Genomic DNA, 25,601 nt, shown 5'->3' with positions numbered 1-25,601 from the left:
GACTGAGGGGGAAATGATTTGTACTGACTGAGGGGGAAATGATTTATACTGACTGAGGGGGAAATGATTTATACTGACTGAGGGGGAAATGATTTATACTGACTAAGGGGGTATTTATTTATACTGACTGAGGGGGTATTTATTTATACTGACTAAGGGGGTATTTATTTATACTGACTAAGGGGGTATTTATTTATACTGACTGAGGGGGTATTTATTTATACTGACTAAGGGGGAAATGATTTATACTGACTGAGGGGGTATTTATTTATACTGACTAAGGGGGTATTTATTTATACTGACTGAGGAGGTATTAATTTATACTGACTAAGGGGGTATTTATTTATACTGACTAAGGGGGAAATGATTTATACTGACTGAGGGGGTATTTATTTATACTGACTAAGGGGGTATTTATTTATACTGACTGAGGAGGTATTAATTTATACTGACTGAGGGGGTATTTATTTATACTGACTGTGGGGGTACTTATTTATACTGACTGAGGGGGTATTTATTTATACTGACTAAGGGGGTATTTATTTATACTGACTGAGGAGGTATTTATTTACACTTTGAGGGGGTATTTATTTATACTGACTGTGGGGGTATTTATTGACCTTGTACTGACTGAGGGGGTATTTATTTCTACTGACTGAGGGGGTACTTATTTATACTGACTGAGGGGGTATTTATTTATACTGACTGAGGGGGTATTTATTTATACTGACTGTGGGGGTATTTATTTATACTGACTGAGGGGGTATTTATTTATACTGACTAAGGGGGTATTTATTTATACTGACTGTGGGGTTATTTTTTAATACTGACTGTGGGGGTACTTATTTATACTGACTGAGGGGGTATTTATTTATACTGACTGAGGGGGTATTTATTTATACTGACTGTGGGGTTATTTATTTATACTGACTGAGGGGGTATTTATTTACCTTGTACTGGCTGAGGGGGTATTTCTCCAGCAGGTATTCATCACAGCCACAGACCTTCAGGATGTACTGTCCCTGGTATTCCTGGACACACAGCCTCAGCTGCTGCGCCGACAGGTGCATAGACCTGGGGGGGGTGGGGGGGTTATTCACTAATACATCACCTACTGTAAGCCTATCTCCTGTTTCTGTAGCGGGAGGCAGCTTGATGTACCACTACCATCACAAACATTTACTAAATTGAGTTGGTACCACTACCCTCACATACACTTGATACACACACCCCGTCATCACCCACCTAGTCTTCTTCCGGATGGCCTCTGCTATAAGTTGTTCAGGCAGACTGTCATGGCTGATCTTTAGGGTGTACTTCTGTTTAGAGTTGGAGGGAGATACAATCACCCAGATAGTCACTATCAGACGACCTGGAGCGGGGACGGAGGGGGGAGTAGGGGGAGGGGAGGAGGGAGGAGTAGAGGGGAGGAGGGTAGGCAGGGGGGAGGAGGCGAGGGAGGGGGGAGTAGAGGGGAGGAGGGAGGGAGGAGGGAGGAGGGGGAGTAGAGGGGAGGAGGGTAGGCAGGGTGGAGGAGGCGAGGGAGGGGGAGTAGAGGGGAGGAGGGAGGGAGGAGGGGGGAGTAGAGGGGAGGAGGGAGGGAGGAGGGAGGGAGGGTGGAGTAGAGGGGAGGAGGAGGGAGGGGGAGTAGAGGGGAGGAGGGGGAGGCAGAGGGGAGGAGGGGGGAGTAGAGGGGAGGAGGGTAGGCAGGGTGGAGGAGGCGAGGGAGGGGGGAGTAGAGGGGAGGAGGGAGGGAGGAGGGGAGTAGAGGGGAGGAGGGGAGGGAGGAGGGGAGGGAGGGTGGAGTAGAGGGGAGGAGGGGAGGGAGGGGGGAGTAGAGGGGAGGGGGGGAGTAGAGGGGAGGAGGGGAGGCAGAGGGGAGGAGGGGAGAGGAGAGAAAGACAACAAAATGTCAATTAAATATTTATTTACATTTCTCAAACACTGTAAACACTGTAAACACTGTAAATACTGCCAACACTGTATACTGTAAATAATGATGTTCTCACATTGTATACTGTAAATACTGATGTTCTAACACTGTATACTGTACATACTGTAAACACTGTAAACACAGTAAATACTGATGTTCTAACACTGTAAACACTGTAAGTACTTATGTTCTAACACAGTAAACACTGTAAATACTGATGTTCTAACACTGTAAACACAGTACATACTGATGTTCTAACACTGTATAATGTAAATACTGATGTTCTAACACTGTATATTGTAAATACTGATGTTCTAACGCTGTAAACACTGTAAATACTTGTTCTAACACTGTATACAGTAAATACTGATGTTCTAACACTGTAAACACTGTAAATACTGATGTTCTACCACTGTATACTGTAATACTGATGTTCTAACACTGTAAACACTGTAAATACTGATGTTCTAACACTGTATATTGTAAATACTGATGTTCTAACACTGTAAACACTGGAAATACCTCCAAAACACACATTAACACACACATGTACTAACCCTTGTCCAGAATGCAGTAGATGTATTGTGGATAGGGTTAGTATAGTATAGTATAGTATAGTATAGTACAATATAGTAATCAAATCAAATTGTATTTGTCACATGCACAGAATACAACAGGTGTAAACCTTACAGTGAAATGCTTACATACAAGCCCTTAACCAACAATGCAGTTTGAAGAAAAATAAGTGTTAAGTCAAAAATAGTTAAGCCTGACATAGAGGCCCTGGATGGCAGGAAGCTTGGCCCCAGTGATGTACTGGGTTGTACGCACTACCCTCTGTAGTGCCTTGCGATCGGAGGCAGAGCAGTTGCCATACCAGGCAGTGATGCAACCAGTCAGGATGCTCTCGATGGTGCAGCTGTATAACTTTTTGAGGATCTGAGGACCCATGCCAAATCTTTTCTGTCTCCTGAGGGGGAATAGGCTTTGTCATGCCCTCTTCACGACTGTCTTGGTGTGTTTGGACCATGATAGTTTGTTGGTGATGTGGACACCAAGGAACTTGAAGCTCTCAACCTGTTCCACTACAGCCCCGTCGATGAGAATGGGGGCGTGCTCAGTCCTTTTTTTCCTGTAGTCCACAATCATCTCCTTTGTCTTGATCATGTTGAGGGAGAGGTTGTTATCCTGGCACCACACGGCCAGGTCTCTGACCTCCTCCCTATAGGCTGTCTCATCATTGTCAGTGATCAGGCCTACCACTGTTGTGTCGTCGGCAAACTTAATGATGGTGTTGGAGTCGTGTCTGGCCATGCAGTCATGGGTGAACAGGGAGTACAGGCTTTCAAAGCACTTCATGGCTACAGACGTGAGTGCCATGGGTCGGTAGTCATTTAGGCATGTTACCTTAGTGTTCTTGGGCACAGGGACTATTGAAACATGTTGGTATTACAGACTCAGTCAGGGACAGGTTTAAAATGTCAGTGAAGACACTTGCCAGTTGGTCAGCGCATGCTCGGAGTACACGTCCTGGTAATCCGTCTGGCCCTACGGAAGCGTGATCACACAGTCATCCAGAACAGCTGATGCTCTCATGCATGCTTCAGTATTGCTTGCCTCGAAGCGAGCATAGAAGTAATTTAGTTTGTTTGGTAGGCTCGTGTCACTGGGCAGCTCGCGGCTGTGCTTCCCTTTGTAGTATGTAATAGTTTGCAAGTCCTGCCACATCCGACAAACGTCGGAGCCGGTGTAGTACGATTAAATCTTAGTCCTGTATTGACTCTTTGCCTGTTTGATGGTTCGTAGCGGGCATAGTGGGATTTCTTATAAGCGTCCGGGTTAGAGTCCGGCTTCTTGAAAGTGGCAGCTCTACCCTTTAGCTCAGTGCGGATGTTGCCTGTATTCCATGGCTTCTGGTTGGGGTATGTACGTACGGTCACTGTGGGGACGACGTCATCGATGCACTTATTGATGAAGCCAGTGACTGATGTGGTGTACTCCTCAATGCCATCGGGAGAATCCCGGAACATATTCCAGTCTGTGCTAGCAAAACATACCTGTAGCTTAGCATCTGCGTCATCTGACCACTTCTTTATTGACCGAGTCATTGACCGAGTGCTTCCTGCTTTAGTTTTTGCTCGTAAGCAGGAATCAGGAGGATAGAGTTATGGTCAGATTTGCCAAATGGAGGGCGAGGGAGAGCTTTGTATGCGTCTCTGTGTGTGGAGTAAAGGTGGTCTAGAGTTTTTTTCCCTCTGGTTGCACATTTAACATGCTGGTAGAAATGAGGTCAAACGGATTTAAGTTTCCCACTAGGACTGTCGCCTCTGGATGAACGTTTTCCTGTTTGCTTATGGCCTTATACAGCTCATTGAGTGCAATCTTAGTGCCAGCATCGGTTTGTGGTGGTAAATAGACAGCTACGAAAAATATAGATGAAAACTCTCTTAGTAAATAGTGTGGTCTACAGCTTACTCAGGCGAGCAAAACCTTGAGACTTCCTTAGTATTAGATTTTGTGCACCAGCTGTTGTTTACAAATATACACAGACCGCCACCCCTTGTCTTACCGGAGTCAGCCGTTCTATCCTGCCGATGTAGCGTATAGCCCGCTAGCTGTATGTTATCCATGTCGTCGTTCAGCCACGACTCGGTGAAACATAAGATATTACAGTTTTTAATGTCCCGTTGGTAGGATATCCGTGATCTTAGTTCGTCTATTTTGTTATCCAATGATTGTACGTTGGCTAATAGGACTGATGGTAGAGGCAGATTACCCACTCGCCGTCGGATCCTTACAAGGCACCCCGACCTACGTCCCCGATAGCTCTGTCTCTTTCTCATGCGAATGACGGGGATTTGGGCCTTGTCGAGTGTCTGAAGAAAATCCTTTGCATCCTACTCGTTAAAGAAAACATATTTGTCCAGTACGAGGTGAGTAATCGCTGTCCTGATATCCAGAAGCTCTTTTCGGTCATAAGAGACGGTGGCAGAAACATTATGTACAAAATAAGTTACAAATAACGCGAAAACACACACAATAGAACAATTGGTTAGGAGCCCGTAAAACGGCAGCCATCTCCTCCGGCGCCATTCTGCAATATAGTATAGTATAGTATAGTATAGTATAGTACAGTACAGTACAGTATATCGTAGTGTTGCATAGTGTAGTATAGCATAGTATAGTGTGGAATATTAATTATTATAATTAATTAATCATTATAATTAATTAATTATATAATATAGTGTAATATAGTGCAGTATAATATAGTTTGGTGTAGTTACAGTGTAGTGTAGTATAGTGTAGTTATAGTGTAGTATGGTGTAGTATAGTGTAGTGTAGTATAGTGTAGTTACAGTGTAGTGTAGTATAGTGTAGTTATAGTCTGGTATAGTGTAGTTGTAGTGCACCGTAGGTATAGTGTAGTATAGTGTAGGGTAGTTGTAGTGTAGTATAGTGTAGTATAGTATAGTTATAGTGTAGTGTAGTATAGTGTAGTATAGTGCAGTTACAGTGTAGTGTAGTATAGTGTAGTATATTAAAGTGTAGTTATAGTGTAGTGTAGTATAGTATAGTGTAGTATAGTGTAGTTGCAGTGTAGTATGGTGTAGTATAGTGTTGTTGTAATATAGTGTAGAGATAGTGTAGTATAGTGTAGTTAAAGTGTAGTGTAGTATAGTGTGGTATAGTGTAGTATAGAGTAGGGTAGTTGTAGTGTAGTGATAACATAGTATAGTGTAGTCATAGTGTAGTATGATATTGTGCAGTGTAGTTATAATGTAGTATAGTACAGTATTGTGTAGTTACAGTGTAGAATAGTGTGGTTATAGTGTGGCATAGTTTAATATGTGTAGTTATAGTGTAGTATAGTACCATGTAGTTACAGTGTAGCATAGTGTAGTATGGTGTAGGTATAGTGTAGTGTAGTGTAGTTACAGTATAGTTATAGTGTAGTTATAATGTAGTATAGTGTAGTGTATTATAGTGTAGTGTATTATAGTGTATTATAGTGTAGTTGTAGTGTAGTATAGTGTAGTGTAGTTATAGTGTAGTATAGTGTAGTTATAGTGTAGTATAGTGTAGTGTAGTTATAGTGTAGTATAGTGTAGTTGTAGTGTGGTTATAATGTAGTATAGTGTAGTTACAGTGTAGAGTAGTGATAACGTAGTATAGTGTAGTTATAGTGTAGTTATAGTGTAGTGTAGTACAGTGTAGTTATAGTATAGTGTAGTATAGTGTAGTTATAGTGTAGTGTGGTATAGTGTAGTTATAGTGTAGAGTATTATAGTGTAATAGTGTAGTATAGCATAGTTATAGTGTAGTTATAGTGTAGTTATAGTGTAGTGTAGTGTAGTTGTAGTGTAGTATAGTGTAGTTATAGTATAGTTATAGTGTATTGTAGTATAGTGTAGTGTATTATAGTGTAGTATAGTGTAGTTATAGTGTATTATAGTGTAGTATAGTTATAGTGTAGTGTAGTTATAGTGTATTATAGTGTAGTGTAGTTATAGTGTAGTGTAGTTATAGTGTAGTGTAGTTATAGTGTAGTGTAGTTATAGTGTAGTGTAGTATAGTGTATTATAGTATAGCTATAGTATAGTATAGTTATAGTGTAGTGTAGTTATAGTGTATTATAGTGTAGTGTAGTTATAGTGTAGTGTAGTTATAGTGTAGTGTAGTTATAGTGTAGTGTAGTATAGTGTAGTGTATTATAGTATAGTGTAGTTATAGTATAGTTATAGTGTAGTGTAGTTATAGTGTATTATAGTGTAGTGTAGTTATAGTGTAGTGTAGTTATAGTGTAGTGTATTATAGTATAGTGTAGTTATAGTATAGTTATAGTGTAGTGTAGTATAGTGTAGTGTATTATAGTGTAGTATAGTGTAGTTATAGTGTATTATAGTGTAGTGTAGTTATAGTGTAGTATAGTTATAGTGTAGTGTAGTTATAGTGTATTATAGTGTAGTGTAGTTATAGTGTAGTGTAGTTATAGTGTAGTGTAGTTATAGTGTAGTGTATTATAGTGTAGTATAGTGTAGTTATAGTATAGTGTATTATAGTGTAATATAGTGTAGTTATAGTGTAGTTATAGTGTAGTTATAGTGCAGTATAGTATAGTTATAGTATAGTTATAGTATAGTGTATTATAGTGTAGTATAGTGTAGTTATAGTGTAGTTATAGTGTAGTGTAGTTATAGTGCAGTATAGTGTAGTTATAGTGTAGTTATAGTGTAGTTATAGTGCAGTATAGTATAGTTATAGTATAGTTATAGTGTAGTTATAGTATAGTGTATTATAGTGTAGTATAGTGTAGTTATAGTGTAGTTATAGTGTAGTGTAGTTATAGTGCAGTATAGTGTAGTTATAGTGTAGTTATAGTGTAGTGTAGTTATAGTATAATATAGTATAGTTGTAGTGTAGTATCGTACAGTATTGTGTAGTTACAGTGTAGCATAGTGTAGTATAGTGTCGTTATAGTGTAGCATACTGTAATAGTGTGTAGTATAGTTCAGTGTAGTCTAGTGTAATTGTAGTGTAGCTATAGTCTAGTGTAGTGTAGTGCAGTGTAGTGTAATATAGTATAATATAGTGTAGTGTAGTGTCGTGTAGCTATAGTGTAGTGTAGTGCAGTGTAGTGTAATATAGTATAATATAGTGTAGTATAGTGTAGTGTCGTGTAGCTATAGTGTATAGTAGTAATAACAGTACTAACCCTTGTCCAGTTTGCAGAAGATGTGTTGTGGCAGCTCGGGGGCTGACTCTACGTTGGGGGGGTAGACATAGAGGGCCTGTGTATGAGCCCCGCCCCCCTCCCTCTCCTCCATGGCCTCCCTGCACACGCCCAGTATGCTCCTTCGGAAGTCCTGAACCTCAGGGTCCTTCAGCTGCTCAAACTCACAGATGGGCATGCCTATAGCAAAACCTGATTACACACACACACACACACACACACAGGCACACACACACACAGGCACACACACAAACAGACACGCACACACAGGCATACGGACATGCACGTACACACACACACACACAGGCACACACACACACACAGGCACACACACACACACACACAGGCACACACACACACAGCTTGATACACATACGTATACAAACCAGCCCAAACTCCCAGATGGGCAACGCCTATAGCAAAAGCCGGACCAAAAACAGACAGAAGCTTCAATTCACACTTCATGTGTGTATATGTGTGTGTGTGTCTGACTGTATGTATGTGTGTGTATCTGTGTGTATCTGTGTGTATGTGTGTGTGTCTGTGTGTATCTGTGTGTATCTGTGTGTATGTGTGTGTGTATCTGTGTGTATCTGTGTGTATCTGTGTGTATCTGTGTGAATCTGCGTGCATCTCTGTGTATCTGTGTGTGTCTGTGTGTCCGTGTGTATGTGTCTGTGTGTGTGTGTGTCTCTTACTGTATGTGTGTATGTGTATATCTGTGTGTATCTGTGTGTGTATCTGTGTGTGTGTATCTGTGTGTGTATCTGTGTGTATCTGTGTGTATCTGTGTGTGTATCTGTGTGTGTATCTGTGTGTGTGTGTCTGTGTGTGTGTATCTGTGTGTGTATCTGTGTGTGTATCTGTGTGTATCTGTGTGTGTGTGTATCTGTGTGTGTATCTGTGTGTATCTGTGTGTGTATCTGTGTGTGTGTATCTGTGTGTGTATCTGTGTGTATCTGTGTGTGTATCTGTGTGTGTGTATCTGTGTGTGTATCTGTGTGTATCTGTGTGTGTATCTGTGTGTGTCTGTGTGTCCGTGTGTATGTGTCTGTGTGTGTGTGTGTGTCTCTTACTGTATGTGTGTATGTGTATATCTGTGTGTATCTGTGTGTATCTGTGTGTGTATCTGTGTGTGTATCTGTGTGTGTATCTGTGTGTGTATCTGTGTGTGTATCTGTGTGTGTATCTGTGTGTGTGTATCTGTGTGTGTATCTGTGTGTGTATCTGTGTGTGTATCTGTGTGTGTGTATCTGTGTGTGTATCTGTGTGTGTATCTGTGTGTGTATCTGTGTGTATATGTGTGTGTGTATCTGTGTGTGTATCTGTGTGTATCTGTGTGTGTATCTGTGTGTATCTGTGTGTATCTGTGTGTATCTGTGTGTATCTGTGTGTATCTGTGTGTATCTGTGTGTATCTGTGTGTATCTGTGTGTGTCTGTGTGTCCGTGTGTATGTGTCTGTGTGTGTGTGTGTCTCTTACTGTATGTGTGTGTATGTGTATATCTGTGTGTATCTGTGTGTGTATCTGTGTGTGTTATCTGTGTGTATCTGTGTGTATCTGTGTGTATCTGTGTGTTATCTGTGTGTGTTATCTGTGTGTGTGTATCTGTGTGTGTATCTGTGTGTGTATCTGTGTGTATCTGTGTGTGTGTGTGTCTGTGTGTGTATCTGTGTGTATCTGTGTGTGTATCTGTGTGTGTATCTGTGTGTATCTGTGTGTGTATCTGTGTGTGTGTATCTGTGTGTGTATCTGTGTGTATCTGTGTGTGTATCTGTGTGTGTCTGTGTGTCCGTGTGTATGTGTCTGTGTGTGTGTGTGTCTCTTACTGTATGTGTGTATGTGTATATCTGTGTGTATCTGTGTGTATCTGTGTGTGTATCTGTGTGTGTGTATCTGTGTGTGTATCTGTGTGTGTATCTGTGTGTATCTGTGTGTGTATCTGTGTGTGTATCTGTGTGTGTATCTGTGTGTGTGTATCTGTGTGTGTGTATCTGTGTGTGTATCTGTGTGTGTATCTGTGTGTGTATCTGTGTGTGTGTATCTGTGTGTGTATCTGTGTGTGTATCTGTGTGTGTATCTGTGTGTATATGTGTGTGTGTATCTGTGTGTGTATCTGTGTGTATCTGTGTGTGTATCTGTGTGTGTATCTGTGTGTATCTGTGTGTATCTGTGTGTGTATCTGTGTGTGTGTATCTGTGTGTGTATCTGTGTGTATCTGTGTGTGTATCTGTGTGTGTGTATCTGTGTGTGTATCTGTGTGTATCTGTGTGTGTATCTGTGTGTGTGTATATGTGTGTGTATCTGTGTGTATCTGTGTGTATCTGACCTATCTCTCTGTTGAGGATCTTCTCCTCTCTGTTGCCCAGAGGTTCAATGACCTTGAGGATGGGGTGGAAAAGTCGGAGGTCACACAGACGCCGCGTCTCGTCATAAAACTCCTCCCTCTCCGCCTCCTGGGTCACGCCCACAAATATGTAACACGACTCCTCCTGGACCAATAAGAAGAGAGCACAAGTCAGTCAGCATGACTACTGACCAATCACATACAGGCAAAAGTGAATGACAATACCTTTTGACCAGTTAATCAACAGTAAGCAAAGATGAGGTACTATACCATTTTCTTTCCTCAGTGAACAGTTGTTGTCTGATGTTGTTGAGTATACAGGTGTAGTAGAGGGTAAAGGTGTAGTAGAGGGTAAATGTATAGTAGAGGGTAGAGGTGTAGTAGAGGTGTAGTAGAGGTGTAGTAGAGGGTAGAGGTGTAGTAGAGGGTAAATGTATAGTAGAGGGTAAAGGTGTAGTAGAGGTGTAGTAGAGGGTAGAGGTGTAGTAGAGGGTAAATGTATAGTAGAGGGTAAAGGTGTAGTAGAGGTGTAGTAGAGGGTAGAGGTGTAGTAGAGGGTAAAGGTGTAGTAGAGGGTAGAGGTGTAGTAGAGGGTAGAGGTGTAGTAGAGGTGTAGTAGAGGTGTAGTAGAGGGTAAATGTATAGTAGAGGGTAAAGGTGTAGTAGAGGTGTAGTAGAGGGTAGAGGTGTAGTAGAGGGTAAAGGTGTAGTAGAGGGTAGAGGTGTAGTAGAGGGTAGAGGTGTAGTAGAGGTGTAGTAGAGGTGTAGTAGAGGGTAAAGGTGTAGTAGAGGGTAGAGGTGTAGTAGAGGGTAGAGGTGTAGTAGAGGGTAGAGGTGTAGTAGAGGGTAGAGGTGTAGTAGAGGTGTAGTAGAGGTGTAGTAGAGGGTAAAGGTGTAGTAGAGGGTAAAGGTGTAGTAGAGGGTAGAGGTGTAGTAGAGGGTAAAGGTGTAGTAGAGGGTAGAGGTGTAGTAGAGGGTAGAGGTGTAGTAGAGGTGTAGTAGAGGTGTAGTAGAGGGTAAAGGTGTAGTAGAGGGTAAAGGTGTAGTAGAGGTGTAGTAGAGGGTAGAGGTGTAGTAGAGGGTAAAGGTGTAGTAGAGGGTAAATGTATAGTAGAGGGTAGAGGTGTAGTAGAGGGTAGAGGTGTAGTAGAGGGTAAAGGTGTAGTAGAGGTGTAGTAGAGGGTAAAGGTGTAGTAGAGGGTAGAGGTGTAGTAGAGGGTAGAGGTGTAGTAGAGGGTAGAGGTGTAGTAGAGGGTAAAGGTGTAGTAGAGGGTAGAGGTGTAGTAGAGGGTAAAGGTGTAGTAGAGGTGTAGTAGAGGGTAAAGGTGTAGTAGAGGGTAAAGGTGTAGTAGAGGGTAAAGGTGTAGTAGAGGTGTAGTAGAGGGTAAAGGTGTAGTAGAGGTGTAGTAGAGGGTAAAGATGTAGTAGAGGGTAGAGGTGTAGTAGAGGGTAAAGGTGTAGTAGAGGGTAAAGGTGTAGTAGAGGGTAAAGGTGTAGTAGAGGTGTAGTAGAGGTGTAGTAGAGGGTAAAGGTGTAGTAGAGGGTAAAGGTGTAGTAGAGGGTAAAGGTGTAGTAGAGGGTAAAGGTGTAGTAGAGGTGTAGTAGAGGGTAAAGGTGTAGTAGAGGGTAGAGGTGTAGTAGAGGGTAAAGGTGTAGTAGAGGGTAAAGGTGTAGTAGAGGGTAAAGGTGTAGTAGAGGTGTAGTAGAGGGTAAAGGTGTAGTAGAGGGTAGAGGTGTAGTAGAGGGTAAAGGTGTAGTAGAGGGTAGAGGTGTAGTAGAGGGTAAAGGTGTAGTAGAGGGTAAAGGTGTAGTAGAGGGTTAAGGTGTAGTAGAGGGTAGAGGTGTAGTAGAGGGTAAAGGTGTAGTAGAGGGTAGAGGTGTAGTAGAGGGTAAAGGTGTAGTAGATGGTAGAGGTGTAGTAGAGGGTAAAGGTGTAGTAGAGGGTAGAGGTGTAGTAGAGGTGTAGTAGAGGGTAGAGGTGTAGTAGAGGTGTAGTAGAGGGTAGAGGTGTAGTTGAGGGTAGAGGTGTAGTAGAGGGTAGAGGTGTAGTAGAGGGTAAAGGTGTAGTAGAGGTGTAGTAGAGGGTAGAGGTGTAGTAGAGGGTAAAGGTGTAGTAGAGGGTAAAGGTGTAGTAGATGGTAGAGGTGTAGTAGAGGGTAAAGGTGTAGTAGAGGGTAGAGGTGTAGTAGAGGGTAGAGGTGTAGTAGAGGGTAGAGGTGTATTAGAGGGTAGAGGTGTATTAGAGGGTAGAGGTGTAGTAGAGGGTAGAGGTGTAGTAGAGGGTAAAGGTGTAGTAGAGGTGTAGTAGAGGGTAGAGGTGTAGTAGAGGGTAGAGGTGTAGTAGATGGTAGAGGTGTAGTAGAGGGTAGAGGTGTAGTAGAGGGTAAAGGTGTAGTAGAGGGTAAAGGTGTAGTAGATGGTAGAGGTGTAGTAGAGGTGTAGTAGAGGGTAAAGGTGTAGTAGAGGGTAAAGGTGTAGTAGAGGGTAGAGGTGTAGTAGAGGGTAGAGGTGTAGTAGAGGGTAGAGGTGTAGTAGAGGGTAGAGGTGTAGTAGAGGTGTAGTAGAGGGTAAAGGTGTAGTAGAGGGTAAAGGTGTAGTAGAGGGTAGAGGTGTAGTAGAGGGTAAAGGTGTAGTAGAGGGTAGAGGTGTAGTAGAGGGTAAAGGTGTAGTAGAGGGTAAAGGTGTAGTAGAGGGTAGAGGTGTAGTAGAGGTGTAGTAGAGGGTAAAGGTGTAGTAGAGGGTAAAGGTGTAGTAGAGGGTAGAGGTGTAGTAGAGGTGTAGTAGAGGGTAGAGGTGTAGTAGAGGGTAAAGGTGTAGTAGAGGGTAGAGGTGTAGTAGAGGGTAGAGGTGTAGTAGAGGTGTAGTAGAGGGTAAAGGTGTAGTAGAGGGTAAAGGTGTAGTAGAGGGTAGAGGTGTAGTAGAGGGTAGAGGTGTAGTAGAGGGTAGAGGTGTAGTAGAGGGTAAAGGTGTAGTAGAGGGTAGAGGTGTAGTAGAGGGTAGAGGTGTAGTAGAGGGTAGAGGTGTAGTAGAGGGTAGAGGTGTAGTAGAGGGTAGAGGTGTAGTAGAGGGTAGAGGTGTAGTAGAGGGTAGAGGTGTAGTAGAGGGTAAAGGTGTAGTAGAGGTGTAGTAGAGGGTAGAGGTGTAGTAGAGGGTAAATGTATAGTAGAGGGTAAAGGTGTAGTAGAGGTGTAGTAGAGGGTAGAGGTGTAGTAGAGGGTAAATGTGTAGTAGAGGTGTAGTAGAGGGTAGAGGTGTATTAGAGGGTAGAGGTGTAGTAGAGGTGTAGTAGAGGGTAGAGGTGTAGTAGAGGGTAAATGTATAGTAGAGGGTAAAGGTGTAGTAGAGGTGTAGTAGAGGGTAGAGGTGTAGTAGAGGGTAGAGGTGTAGTAGAGGGTAGAGGTGTAGTAGAGGGTAGAGGTGTAGTAGAGGGTAGAGGTGTAGTAGAGGGTAGAGGTGTAGTAGAGGTGTAGTAGAGGTGTAGTAGAGGTGTAGTAGAGGGTAAAGGTGTAGTAGAGGGTAAAGGTGTAGTAGAGGGTAAAGGTGTAGTAGAGGGTAGAGGTGTAGTAGAGGGTAGAGGTGTAGTAGAGGGTAAAGGTGTAATAGAGGGTAAAGGTGTAGTAGAGGGTAGAGGTGTAGTAGAGGGTAAAGGTGTAGTAGAGGGTAAAGGTATAGTAGAGGGTAGAGGTGTAGTAGAGGGTAAAGGTGTAGTAGAGGGTAAAGGTGTAGTAGAGGGTAAAGGTGTAGTAGATGGTAGAGGTGTAGTAGAGGGTAAAGGTGTAGTAGAGGGTAGAGGTGTAGTAGAGGTGTAGTAGAGGTGTAGTAGAGGGTAGAGGTGTAGTAGAGGGTAGAGGTGTATTAGAGGGTAGAGGTGTAGTAGAGGGTAAAGGTGTAGTAGAGGGTAAAGGTGTAGTAGAGGGTAGAGGTGTAGTAGAGGTGTAGTAGAGGTGTAGTAGAGGGTAAAGGTGTAGTAGAGGGTAGAGGTGTAGTAGAGGGTAAAGGTGTAGTAGAGGGTAAAGGTATAGTAGAGGGTAGAGGTGTAGTAGAGGGTAGAGGTGTAGTAGAGGGTAGAGGTGTAGTAGAGGGTAGAGGTGTAGTAGAGGGTAGAGGTGTAGTAGAGGTGTAGTAGAGGGTAGAGGTGTAGTAGAGGTGTAGTAGAGGGTAAAGGTGTAGTAGAGGGTAAAGGTGTAGTAGAGGGTAGAGGTGTAGTAGAGGGTAGAGGTGTAGTAGAGGGTAGAGGTGTAGTAGAGGTGTAGTAGAGGGTAGAGGTGTAGTAGAGGTGTAGTAGAGGGTAAAGGTGTAGTAGAGGGTAAAGGTGTAGTAGAGGGTAAAGGTGTAGTAGAGGGTAAAGGTGTAGTAGAGGTGTAGTAGAGGGTAGAGGTGTATTAGAGGGTAGAGGTGTAGTAGAGGGTAAAGGTGTAGTAGAGGGTAGAGGTGTAGTAGAGGGTAGAGGTGTAGTAGAGGGTAAAGGTGTAGTAGAGGGTAAAGGTGTAGTAGAGGGTAGAGGTGTAGTAGAGGGTAAAGGTGTAGTAGAGGGTAAAGGTGTAGTAGAGGTGTAGTAGAGGGTAGAGGTGTAGTAGAGGGTAGAGGTGTAGTAGAGGGTAAAGGTGTAGTAGAGGGTAAAGGTGTAGTAGAGGGTAGAGGTGTAGTAGAGGTGTAGTAGAGGGTAGAGGTGTAGTAGAGGGTAAAGGTGTAGTAGAGGGTAGAGGTGTAGTAGAGGGTAGAGGTGTAGTAGAGGGTGTAGTAGAGGGTAAAGGTGTAGTAGAGGGTAGAGGTGTAGTAGAGGGTAGAGGTGTAGTAGAGGGTAGAGGTGTAGTAGAGGGTAAAGGTGTAGTAGAGGGTAGAGGTGTAGTAGAGGGTAGAGGTGTAGTAGAGGGTAGAGGTGTAGTAGAGGGTAGAGGTGTAGTAGAGGGTAGAGGTGTAGTAGAGGGTAGAGGTGTAGTAGAGGGTAGAGGTGTAGTAGAGGGTAAAGGTGTAGTAGAGGTGTAGTAGAGGGTAGAGGTGTAGTAGAGGGTAAATGTATAGTAGAGGGTAAAGGTGTAGTAGAGGTGTAGTAGAGGGTAGAGGTGTAGTAGAGGGTAAATGTGTAGTAGAGGTGTAGTAGAGGGTAGAGGTGTATTAGAGGGTAGAGGTGTAGTAGAGGTGTAGTAGAGGGTAGAGGTGTAGTAGAGGGTAAATGTATAGTAGAGGGTAAAGGTGTAGTAGAGGTGTAGTAGAGGGTAGAGGTGTAGTAGAGGGTAGAGGTGTAGTAGAGGGTAGAGGTGTAGTAGAGGGTAGAGGTGTAGTAGAGGGTAGAGGTGTAGTAGAGGGTAGAGGTGTAGTAGAGGTGTAGTAGAGGTGTAGTAGAGGTGTAGTAGAGGGTAAAGGTGTAGTAGAGGGTAAAGGTGTAGTAGAGGTAAAGGTGTAGTAGAGGTAGAGGTGTAGTAGAGGGTAGAGGTGTAGTAGAGGGTAAAAGGTGTAATAGAGGTAAAGGTGTAGTAGAGGGTAGAGGTGTAGTAGAGGGTAAAGGTGTAGTAGAGGGTAAAGGTATAGTAGAGGGTAGAGGTGTAGTAGAGGGTAAAGGTGTAGTAGAGGGTAAAGGTGTAGTAGAGGGTAAAGGTGTAGTAGATGGTAGAGGTGTAGTAGAGGGTAAAGGTGTAGTAGAGGGTAGAGGTGTAGTAGAGGTGTAGTAGAGGTGTAGTAGAGGGTAGAGGTGTAGTAGAGGGTAGAGGTGTATTAGAGGGTAGAGGTGTAGTAGAGGGTAAAGGTGTAGTAGAGGGTAAAGGTGTAGTAGAGGGTAGAGGTGTAGTAGAGGTGTAGTAGAGGTGTAGTAGAGGGTAAAGGTGTAGTAGAGGGTAGAGGTGTAGTAGAGGGTAAAGGTGTAGTAGAGGGTAAAGGTATAGTAGAGGGTAGAGGTGTAGTAGAGGGTAGAGGTGTAGTAGAGGGTAGAGGTGTAGTAGAGGGTAGAGGTGTAGTAGAGGGTAGAGGTGTAGTAGAGGTGTAGTAGAGGGTAGAGGTGTAGTAGAGGTGTAGTAGAGGGTAAAGGTGTAGTAGAGGGGTAAAGGTGTAGTAGAGGGTAGAGGTGTAGTAGAGGGTAGAGGTGTAGTAGAGGGTAGAGGTGTAGTAGAGGTGTAGTAGAGGGTAGAGGTGTAGTAGAGGTGTAGTAGAGGTAAAGGTGTAGTAGAGGGTAAAGGTGTAGTAGAGGGTAGAAGGTGTAGTAGAGGGTAAAGGTGTAGTAGAGGTGTAGTAGAGGGTAGAGGTGTATTAGAGGGTAGAGGTGTAGTAGAGGGTAAAGGTGTAGTAGAGGGTAGAGGTGTAGTAGAGGGTAGAGGTGTAGTAGAGGGTAAAGGTGTAGTAGAGGGTAAAGGTGTAGTAGAGGGTAGAGGTGTAGTAGAGGGTAAAGGTGTAGTAGAGGGTAAAGGTGTAGTAGAGGTGTAGTAGAGGGTAGAGGTGTAGTAGAGGGTAGAGGTGTAGTAGAGGGTAAAGGTGTAGTAGAGGGTAGAGGTGTAGTAGAGGGTAGAGGTGTAGTAGAGGGTAAAGGTGTAGTAGAGGGTAAAGGTGTAGTAGAGGGTAGAGGTGTAGTAGAGGGTAAAGGTGTAGTAGAGGGTAAATGTGTAGTAGAGGTGTAGTAGAGGTGTAGTAGAGGGTAGAGGTGTAGTAGAGGGTAGAGGTGTATTAGAGGGTAGAGGTGTAGTAGAGGGTAAAGGTGTAGTAGAGGGTAAAGGTGTAGTAGAGGGTAGAGGTGTAGTAGAGGTGTAGTAGAGGGTAAAGGTGTAGTAGAGGGTAAAGGTGTAGTAGAGGGTAGAGGTGTAGTAGAGGTGTAGTAGAGGGTAAAGGTGTAGTAGAGGTGTAGTAGAGGGTAAAGGTGTAGTAGAGGGTAGAGGTGTAGTAGAGGTGTAGTAGAGGGTAGAGGTGTAGTAGAGGGTAAAGGTGTAGTAGAGGGTAGAGGTGTAGTAGAGGGTAAAGGTGTAGTAGAGGGTAAAGGTGTAGTAGAGGGTAAAGGTGTAGTAGAGGGTAAAGGTGTAGTAGAGGGTAGAGGTGTAGTAGAGGGTAGAGGTGTAGTAGAGGTGTAGTAGAGGGTAAAGGTGTAGTAGAGGGTAGAAGTGTAGTAGAGGGTAGAGGTGTAGTAGAGGGTAAAGGTGTAGTAGAGGGTAGAGGTGTAGTAGAGGGTAAAGGTGTAGTAGAGGGTAAAGGTGTAGTAGAGGGTAGAGGTGTAGTAGAGGGTAGAGGTGTAGTAGAGGTGTAGTAGAGGTGTAGTAGAGGTGTAGTAGAGGGTAGAGGTGTAGTAGAGGGTAGAGGTGTAGTAGAGGGTAGAGGTGTAGTAGAGGGTAGAGGTGTAGTAGAGGGTAAAGGTGTAGTAGAGGGTAAAGGTGTAGTAGAGGTGTAGTAGAGGGTAAAGGTATAGTAGAGGGTAGAGGTGTAGTAGAGGTGTAGTAGAGGTGTAGTAGAGGTGTAGTAGAGGGTAGAGGTGTAGTAGAGGGTAGAGGTGTAGTAGAGGGTAGAGGTGTAGTAGAGGGTAGAGGTGTAGTAGAGGGTAAAGGTGTAGTAGAGGTGTAGTAGAGGGTAGAGGTGTAGTAGAGGGTAAAGGTGTAGTAGAGGGTAGAGGTGTAGTAGAGGGTAAAGGTGTAGTAGAGGTGTAGTAGAGGGTAGAGGTGTAGTAGAGGGTAAAGGTGTAGTAGAGGGTAGAGGTGTAGTAGAGGGTAAAGGTGTAGTAGAGGGTAAAGGTGTAGTAGAGGGTAGAGGTGTAGTAGAGGGTAGAGGTGTAGTAGAGGGTAAAGGTGTAGTAGAGGGTAGAGGTGTAGTAGAGGGTAAAGGTGTAGTAGAGGGTAGAGGTGTAGTAGAGGGTAAAGGTGTAGTAGAGGTGTAGTAGAGGGTAAAGGTGTAGTAGAGGGTAGAGGTGTAGTAGAGGGTAGAGGTGTAGTAGAGGGTAGAGGTGTAGTAGAGGGTAGAGGTGTAGTAGAGGGTAGAGGTGTAGTAGAGGGTAAAGGTGTAGTAGAGGGTAGAGGTGTAGTAGAGGGTAAAGGTGTAGTAGAGGGTAGAGGTGTAGTAGAGGGTAGAGGTGTAGTAGAGGTGTAGTAGAGGTGTAGTAGAGGTGTAGTAGAGGGTAGAGGTGTAGTAGAGGGTAGAGGTGTAGTAGAGGGTAGAGGTGTAGTAGAGGGTAGAGGTGTAGTAGAGGGTAAAGGTGTAGTAGAGGTGTAGTAGAGGGTAAAGGTATAGTAGAGGGTAGAGGTGTAGTAGAGGTGTAGTAGAGGTGTAGTAGAGGTGTAGTAGAGGGTAGAGGTGTAGTAGAGGGTAAAGGTGTAGTAGAGGGTAGAGGTGTAGTAGAGGGTAAGAGGTGTAGTAGAGGTGTAGTAGAGGGTAAAGGTATAGTAGAGGGTAGAGGTGTAGTAGAGGGTAGAGGTGTAGTAGAGGTGTAGTAGAGGGTAGAGGTGTAGTAGAGGGTAAAGGTGTAGTAGAGGGTAGAGGTGTAGTAGAGGGTAAAGGTGTAGTAGAGGGTAAAGGTGTAGTAGAGGGTAGAGGTGTAGTAGAGGGTAGAGGTGTAGTAGAGGTGTAGTAGAGGTGTAGTAGAGGTGTAGTAGAGGGTAGAGGTGTAGTAGAGGGTAGAGGTGTAGTAGAGGGTAGAGGTGTAGTAGAGGGTAGAGGTGTAGTAGAGGGTAAAGGTGTAGTAGAGGTGTAGTAGAGGGTAAAGGTATAGTAGAGGGTAGAGGTGTAGTAGAGGTGTAGTAGAGGTGTAGTAGAGGTGTAGTAGAGGGTAGAGGTGTAGTAGAGGGTAAAGGTGTAGTAGAGGGTAGAGGTGTAGTAGAGGGTAAAGGTGTAGTAGAGGTGTAGTAGAGGGTAAAGGTATAGTAGAGGGTAGAGGTGTAGTAGAGGGTAGAGGTGTAGTAGAGGGTAAAGGTGTAGTAGAGGGTAGAGGTGTAGTAGAGGTGTAGTAGAGGTGTAGTAGAGTTGTAGTAGAGGTGTAGTAGAGGGTAAAGGTGTAGTAGAGGTGTAGTAGAGGGTAGAGGTGTAGTAGAGGGTAAAGGTGTAGTAGAGGGTAGAGGTGTAGTAGAGGTGTAGTAGAGGTGTAGTAGAGGTGTAGTAGAGGTGAGTAGAGGTGTAGTAGAGGTAAGGTGTAGTAGAGGGTAGAGGTGTAGTAGAGGGTAAAGGTGTAGTAGAGGGTGTAGTAGAGGGTAAAGGTATAGTAGAGGGTAGAGGTGTAGTAGAGGGTAGAGGTGTAGTAGAGGGTAGAGGTGTAGTAGAGGGTAGAGGTGTAGTAGAGGGTAGAGGTGTAGTAGAGGGTAAAGGTGTAGTAGAGGGTAGAGGTGTAGTAGAGGGTAGAGGTGTAGTAGAGGGTAAAGGTATAGTAGAGGGTAGAGGTGTAGTAGAGGGTAGAGGTGTAGTAGAGGGTAAAGGTGTAGTAGAGGTGTAGTAGAGGGTAGAGGTGTAGTAGAGGGTAGAGGTGTAGTAGAGGTGTAGTAGAGGGTAGAGGTGTATTAGAGGGTAGAGGTGTATTAGAGGGTAAAGGTGTAGTAGAGGTGTAGTAGAGGGTAGAGGTGTAGTAGAGGGTAGAGGTGTAGTAGAGGTGTAGTAGAGGGTAAAGGTGTAGTAGAGGGTAGAGGTGTAGTAGAGGGTAAAGGTGTAGTAGAGGGTAAAGGTGTAGTAGAGGGTAGAGGTGTAGTAGAGGGTAGAGGTGTAGTAGAGGGTAGAGGTGTAGTAGAGGGTAAAGGTGTAGTAGAGGGTAAAGGTGTAGTAGAGGTGTAGTAGAGGGTAGAGGTGTAGTAGAGGGTAGAGGTGTAGTAGAGGGTAGAGGTGTAGTAGAGGGTAGAGGTGTAGTAGAGGGTAAAGGTATAGTAGAGGGTAGAGGTGTAGTAGAGGGTAGAGGTGTAGTAGAGGGTAGAGGTGTAGTAGAGGGTAGAGGTGTAGTAGAGGGTAGAGGTGTAGTAGAGGGTAAAGGTGTAGTAGAGGGTAAAGGTGTAGTAGAGGGTAGAGGTGTAGTAGAGGGTAGAGGTGTAGTAGAGGGTAAAGGTGTAGTAGAGGGTAGAGGTGTAGTAGAGGGTAAAGGTGTAGTAGAGGGTAGAGGTGTAGTTGAGGGTAGAGGTGTAGTAGAGGGTAAAGGTGTAGTAGAGGGTAGAGGTGTAGTAGAGGGTAAAGGTGTAGTAGAGGGTAAAGGTGTAGTAGAGGGTAGAGGTGTAGTAGAGGTGTAGTAGAGGGTAGAGGTGTAGTAGAGGGTAGAGGTGTAGTAGAGTTGTAGTAGAGGGTAGAGGTGTAGTAGAGGGTAGAGGTGTAGTAGAGGGTAGAGGTGTAGTAGAGGGTAAAGGTGTAGTAGAGGGTAAAGGTGTAGTAGAGGGTAGAGGTGTAGTAGAGGGTAGAGGTGTAGTAGAGGGTAAAGGTGTAGTAGAGGGTAGAGGTGTAGTAGAGGGTAGAGGTGTAGTAGAGTTGTAGTAGAGGGTAGAGGTGTAGTAGAGGGTAGAGGTGTAGTAGAGGGTAAAGGTGTAGTAGAGGGTAAAGGTGTAGTAGAGGTGTAGTAGAGGGTAGAGGTGTAGTAGAGGGTAAAGGTGTAGTAGAGGTGTAGTAGAGGGTAAAGGTGTAGTAGAGGGTAGAGGTGTAGTAGAGGGTAAAGGTGTAGTAGAGGTGTAGTAGAGGTGTAGTAGAGGGTAAAGGTGTAGTAGAGGGTAAAGGTGTAGTAGAGGGTAAAGGTGTAGTAGAGGGTAGAGGTGTAGTAGAGGGTAAAGGTGTAGTAGAGGGTAAAGGTGTAGTAGAGGGTAGAGGTGTAGTAGAGGGTAGAGGTGTAGTAGAGTTGTAGTAGAGGGTAGAGGTGTAGTAGAGGGTAGAGGTGTAGTAGAGGGTAAAGGTGTAGTAGAGGGTAAAGGTGTAGTAGAGGTGTAGTAGAGGGTAGAGGTGTAGTAGAGGGTAAAGGTGTAGTAGAGGGTAGAGGTGTAGTAGAGGGTAGAGGTGTAGTAGAGGGTAAAGGTGTAGTAGAGGTGTAGTAGAGGTGTAGTAGAGGGTAAAGGTGTAGTAGAGGGTAAAGGTGTAGTAGAGGGTAAAGGTGTAGTAGAGGGTAGAGGTGTAGTAGAGGGTAAAGGTGTAGTAGAGGGTAAAGGTGTAGTAGAGGGTAGAGGTGTAGTAGAGGGTAGAGGTGTAGTAGAGGTGTAGTAGAGGGTAAAGGTGTAGTAGAGGGTAAAGGTGTAGTAGAGGGTAAAGGTGTAGTAGAGGGTAGAGGTGTAGTAGAGGGTAGAGGTGTAGTAGAGGTGTAGTAGAGGGTAAAGGTGTAGTAGAGGGTAAAGGTGTAGTAGAGGGTAAAGGTGTAGTAGAGGGTAGAGGTGTAGTAGAGGGTAAAGGTGTAGTAGAGGGTAAAGGTGTAGTAGAGGGTAAAGGTGTAGTAGAGGGTAGAGGTGTAGTAGAGGGTAGAGGTGTAGTAGAGGGTAGAGGTGTAGTAGAGGGTAGAGGTGTAGTAGAGGGTAGAGGTGTAGTAGAGGGTAAAGGTGTAGTAGAGGGTAGAGGTGTAGTAGAGGGTAGAGGTGTAGTAGAGGTGTAGTAGAGGTGTAGTAGAGGGTAGAGGTGTAGTAGAGGGTAAAGGTGTAGTAGAGGGTAAAGGTGTAGTAGAGGGTAAAGGTGTAGTAGAGGGTAGAGGTGTAGTAGAGGGTAGAGGTGTAGTAGAGGGTAGAGGTGTAGTAGAGGGTAGAGGTGTAGTAGAGGTGTAGTAGAGGGTAGAGGTGTAGTAGAGGGTAGAGGTGTAGTAGAGGGTAGAGGTGTAGTAGAGGGTAAAGGTGTAGTAGAGGGTAGAGGTGTAGTAGAGGGTAAAGGTGTAGTAGAGGGTAGAGGTGTAGTAGAGGGTAGAGGTGTAGTAGAGGTGTAGTAGATGGTGTAGTAGAGGTGTAGTAGAGGGTAGAGGTGTAGTAGAGGTGTAGTAGAGGTGTAGTAGAGGTGTAGTAGAGGGTAGAGGTGTAGTAGAGGGTAGAGGTGTAGTAGAGGGTAGAGGTGTAGTAGAGGGTAAAGGTGTAGTAGAGGGTAGAGGTGTAGTAGAGGGTAAAGGTGTAGTAGAGGTGTAGTAGAGGTGTAGTAGAGGGTAGAGGTGTAGTAGAGGGTAAAGGTGTAGTAGAGGTGTAGTAGAGGTGTAGTAGAGGGTAGAGGTGTAGTAGAGGTGTAGTAGAGGTGTAGTAGAGGGTAGAGGTGTAGTAGAGGGTAAAGGTGTAGTAGAGGTGTAGTAGAGGTGTAGTAGAGGGTAGAGGTGTAGTAGAGGGTAAAGGTGTAGTAGAGGTGTAGTAGAGGTGTAGTAGAGGTGTAGTAGAGGGTAGAGGTGTAGTAGAGGTAAACAGAGGGCTTGCAGTTGATGTACGACGGCTCCTGGCGGCCATGTTGGAAGACCACCGTTTTAATTCTTCCGACAACAACAGCCGAGTGGCTACCCTGCATAATAACAGCCTAAAACTGGGTTTTCCAGTCATTTTCTGTGTAGTATTTGGCTGCTCTAACAAGGCCGGAAATGTTTAACGATTCCCCGCAATCACGAAACACAATTGGTGATACCAATGAGATAAGACTCAAGAACTGTCAGAAAAGCGAAGAAACCTTTTTGCCCATCAATACTTGAACCCAGACAGCTGTCAGTACGGGGTCTGCTACGATCATTTCTTCAATGGGTAAGTCAAGTCTGATCAATTTCGAGTTTAGTTTAGCTGTTATGCTAACCAGTTGTTAACAACAACGTTACAGGAAGTTAGCCAAAATTAGCTAGCTAGATAGCTTGTAGTCTTACCATGTGTTGCGTGAGTTTCAAGTTTTGGGGAAGCAATTTTTTCACCATATAAATGCACCTTTGTAACAAAGCATTGCACGTCTCTATCATTGCATTTGCAGACTAATGTAAACCCACTATTCCTAATGTGATGAGTAGATTGGATGGTGTTAATTTAGGCTGTGAATATGCGTGTAGTGGCATAGGTTTATAGGATGTATCTTTGCGCTGGAACAATGTGGCCTTTGATAAACATTTCATGCAATTCTACCACTTTACATGACTGGAGACCTTAGCAGTATCTAGCAGTGTCTACTGACACTGACAACAGATCAATTTAAAACGATCTAGTCTTGAATGCAACCATGTAATCTAGGCCCAAAAGGGGTTCTGGCTAAAAGGAATCCAGCTTCTGTGAAATTAACTTCCAAAGTTTTTTAAAGTTTTTTTTATTATAGCTAACCCTAACCTTATTCCTAACCTTAACCTAATTCTTCTAACCTGCTACGTTAATTCTCCTAATCTGCTACGAAATGTCAAATATTACGTTAATTTGACAAAAGCTGAATCCCTTCTAGCCATGTCCATGAAGAGAGGAGATGCAAATTGTACGATATGACATCCATATAGCCTGGAGGATTTGGCTAGAAGGGATTCCAGTGGTTATCATACAGTCATATAATAACCCAATGATAATTGGTTGAGAACTTTATTCATAAGAGGAGGGAAAATGTATGGACATTACAGCACAGGACAAAGGCCTCAGTGGGATAGGACAACCTGCTGTGTTGACTATCGGTTAGTTCCAGCCCAGCAACAGATTTAATCTTTAATTTGACACTAAAACACCTGAATGAATTAAACACAACCAAACAATTAAGAACCCTGATGTTTTCATTTCAGTCTCCTCCATCTCCACTAACTGAAGATAACTGTATGGAATTTTCTTAAATTAATAAGGTAAAATTAACAGCTGTACAGAAAGACTCATGTGAAGGCCGAATTACAGAGGAGGAACTTCTGGATGCAATTAAAACCTTTAAGTCCGGGAAAACTCCAGGGATGGATGGCATACCAGTGGAGGTATACCAAACCTTTTTTGATTTACTCAGAGGACCGTTATTAGCATGTTTTAACCACTCCTATGTAAATGGTAGATTATCAGACACTCAAGAAGAAGGTCTGATTTCATTATTACTGAAACAGGATACAAGTGGGAAATATAAAGATCCAGTCCATTAAAAAAATTTGAGGCCTCTTACACTTCAGTGTTGTGATGCAAAAATTCTAGCAAATGCATAGCACATAGAATTAAAAAGGTATTGTCGGATATTATTCATCCTAATCAGACAGGTTTTTTACATGGGCGATACATTGGAGATAATATAAGGTAAGTACTGGAAACAATAGAACACTGAAAAATCTGGGAAACCAGGCCTGGTATTCATAGCTGACTTTGAAAAGGCTTTTGATAAAGTACAACTGGAATCTCATATAAAATGGGTTAAAGTTAAGTATAATAACCCTAGGTGTAAAATAGTAAATAATGGCTACTTCTGAGAAAGTATTAAACTGTCAAGAAGAGTAAAACAAGGTTGTCCACTATCAGCATATCTATTTATTATGGCCATTGAAATGTGAGCTATTAAAATCAGATCCAACTACAATATTGAATCAAATCAAATCAAATCCAATTTTATTTGTCACATGCACAGAATACAACAGGTGTAGACCTTACCGTGCTTACTTACAAGCCCTTAACCAACAATGAAGTTTTAAGAAAATAGAGTTAAGAAAATATTTACTAAATAAACTAAAGTAAAAACGTTTTTTTTTTTTAAAATAAAATAACAATAATGAGGCTATATACAGGGGGTACCGGTGCAGAGTCAATGTGCGGAGGTACTGTACAGGTTAGTTAAGGTAATTTGTACATGTAGGTAGGGGTAAAGTGAGTACGCATAGATAATAAAGGATGAGTAGCAGCAGTGTAAAAACAAGGGGGGAATCAATGCAAATAGTCCGGGTGGCCATTTTATTAATTGTTTAGCAGCCTTATGGCTTTAGGGTAAAAGCTGTTAAGGAGCCTTTTGGACCTACACTTGGCGCTCCTGTACCGCTTGCCGTACGGTAGCAGAGAGAACAGTCTATGACTAGGGTGACTGGAGTCTTTGACAGTTTTTTGGGCCTTACTCTGACACCGCCTGGTATAGAGGTCCTGGATGGCAGGAAGCTTGGCCCCAGTGATGTACTGGGCTGTACACACTACCCTCTGTAGCACCTTATGGTCGGATGCCGAGCAGTTCCCATACATTGCGGTGATGAAACCGGTCAGGATGCTCTCGATGGTTCAGCTTTAGAACCTTTTGAGGATATGGGGACCCATGCCAAATCTCCTGAGGGTGAAAAGACATTGTCGTGCCCTCTTCACGACTTTATTTTTTATAATTTTTTTAGGGGGTAGATTACATTTACATTTGTCATACTGGCCCCCCGTGGGAATCGAACCCACAACCCTGGCGTTGCAAGCGCCATGCTCTACCAACTGAGCTACAGGAGGCCTACTTGATGTGCTTCAGGTAGCGCTTCTCATAGTGGAAGGTCACACTTGTATTGGGTGTCACGTCTGGGTGATCTGTTGGGGGCACCTTCCTCAACCATCTCTAGATCAGCTTTAATATTGCAGATAGATTGTAACTTCCATCATGTAATTGAGCAATGTAATTGTCTGCATCACTTCCAATCCCCCATATATTTTTTTTTCTCTCGCATATATATATATATATATATATATACACAGTGGGGAAAAAAAGTATTTAGTCAGCCACCAATTGTGCAAGTTCTCCCACTTAAAAATATGAGAGAGGCCTGTAATTTTCAAAATAGGTACACGTCAACT

General features: G+C 43.6%; 1 protein-coding gene across 1 annotated transcript in view; it reads right to left on the bottom strand.

Annotated features, from left to right (window-relative positions):
• zgc:158659 (uncharacterized protein LOC791141 homolog) overlaps positions 1 to 25,601 on the bottom strand; it is a 166,174-nt gene that overhangs the window by 115,906 nt on the left and 24,667 nt on the right. The window contains exons 3-6 of the mRNA XM_045214037.1: positions 9,994 to 10,156; positions 7,647 to 7,856; positions 1,246 to 1,372; positions 951 to 1,074 (exon numbers count right to left, since the gene is read on the bottom strand). Of these exons, the coding sequence (XP_045069972.1) occupies positions 951 to 1,074; positions 1,246 to 1,372; positions 7,647 to 7,856; positions 9,994 to 10,156 (624 nt within the window). The remainder of the gene's footprint in view (positions 1 to 950; positions 1,075 to 1,245; positions 1,373 to 7,646; positions 7,857 to 9,993; positions 10,157 to 25,601) is intronic.

This window comes from Coregonus clupeaformis, unplaced genomic scaffold, assembly GCF_020615455.1.
Source record: "Coregonus clupeaformis isolate EN_2021a unplaced genomic scaffold, ASM2061545v1 scaf0188, whole genome shotgun sequence".
NCBI lineage: Eukaryota > Metazoa > Chordata > Actinopteri > Salmoniformes > Salmonidae > Coregonus > Coregonus clupeaformis.
This window is presented reverse-complemented; position numbering and strand designations above follow the sequence as displayed.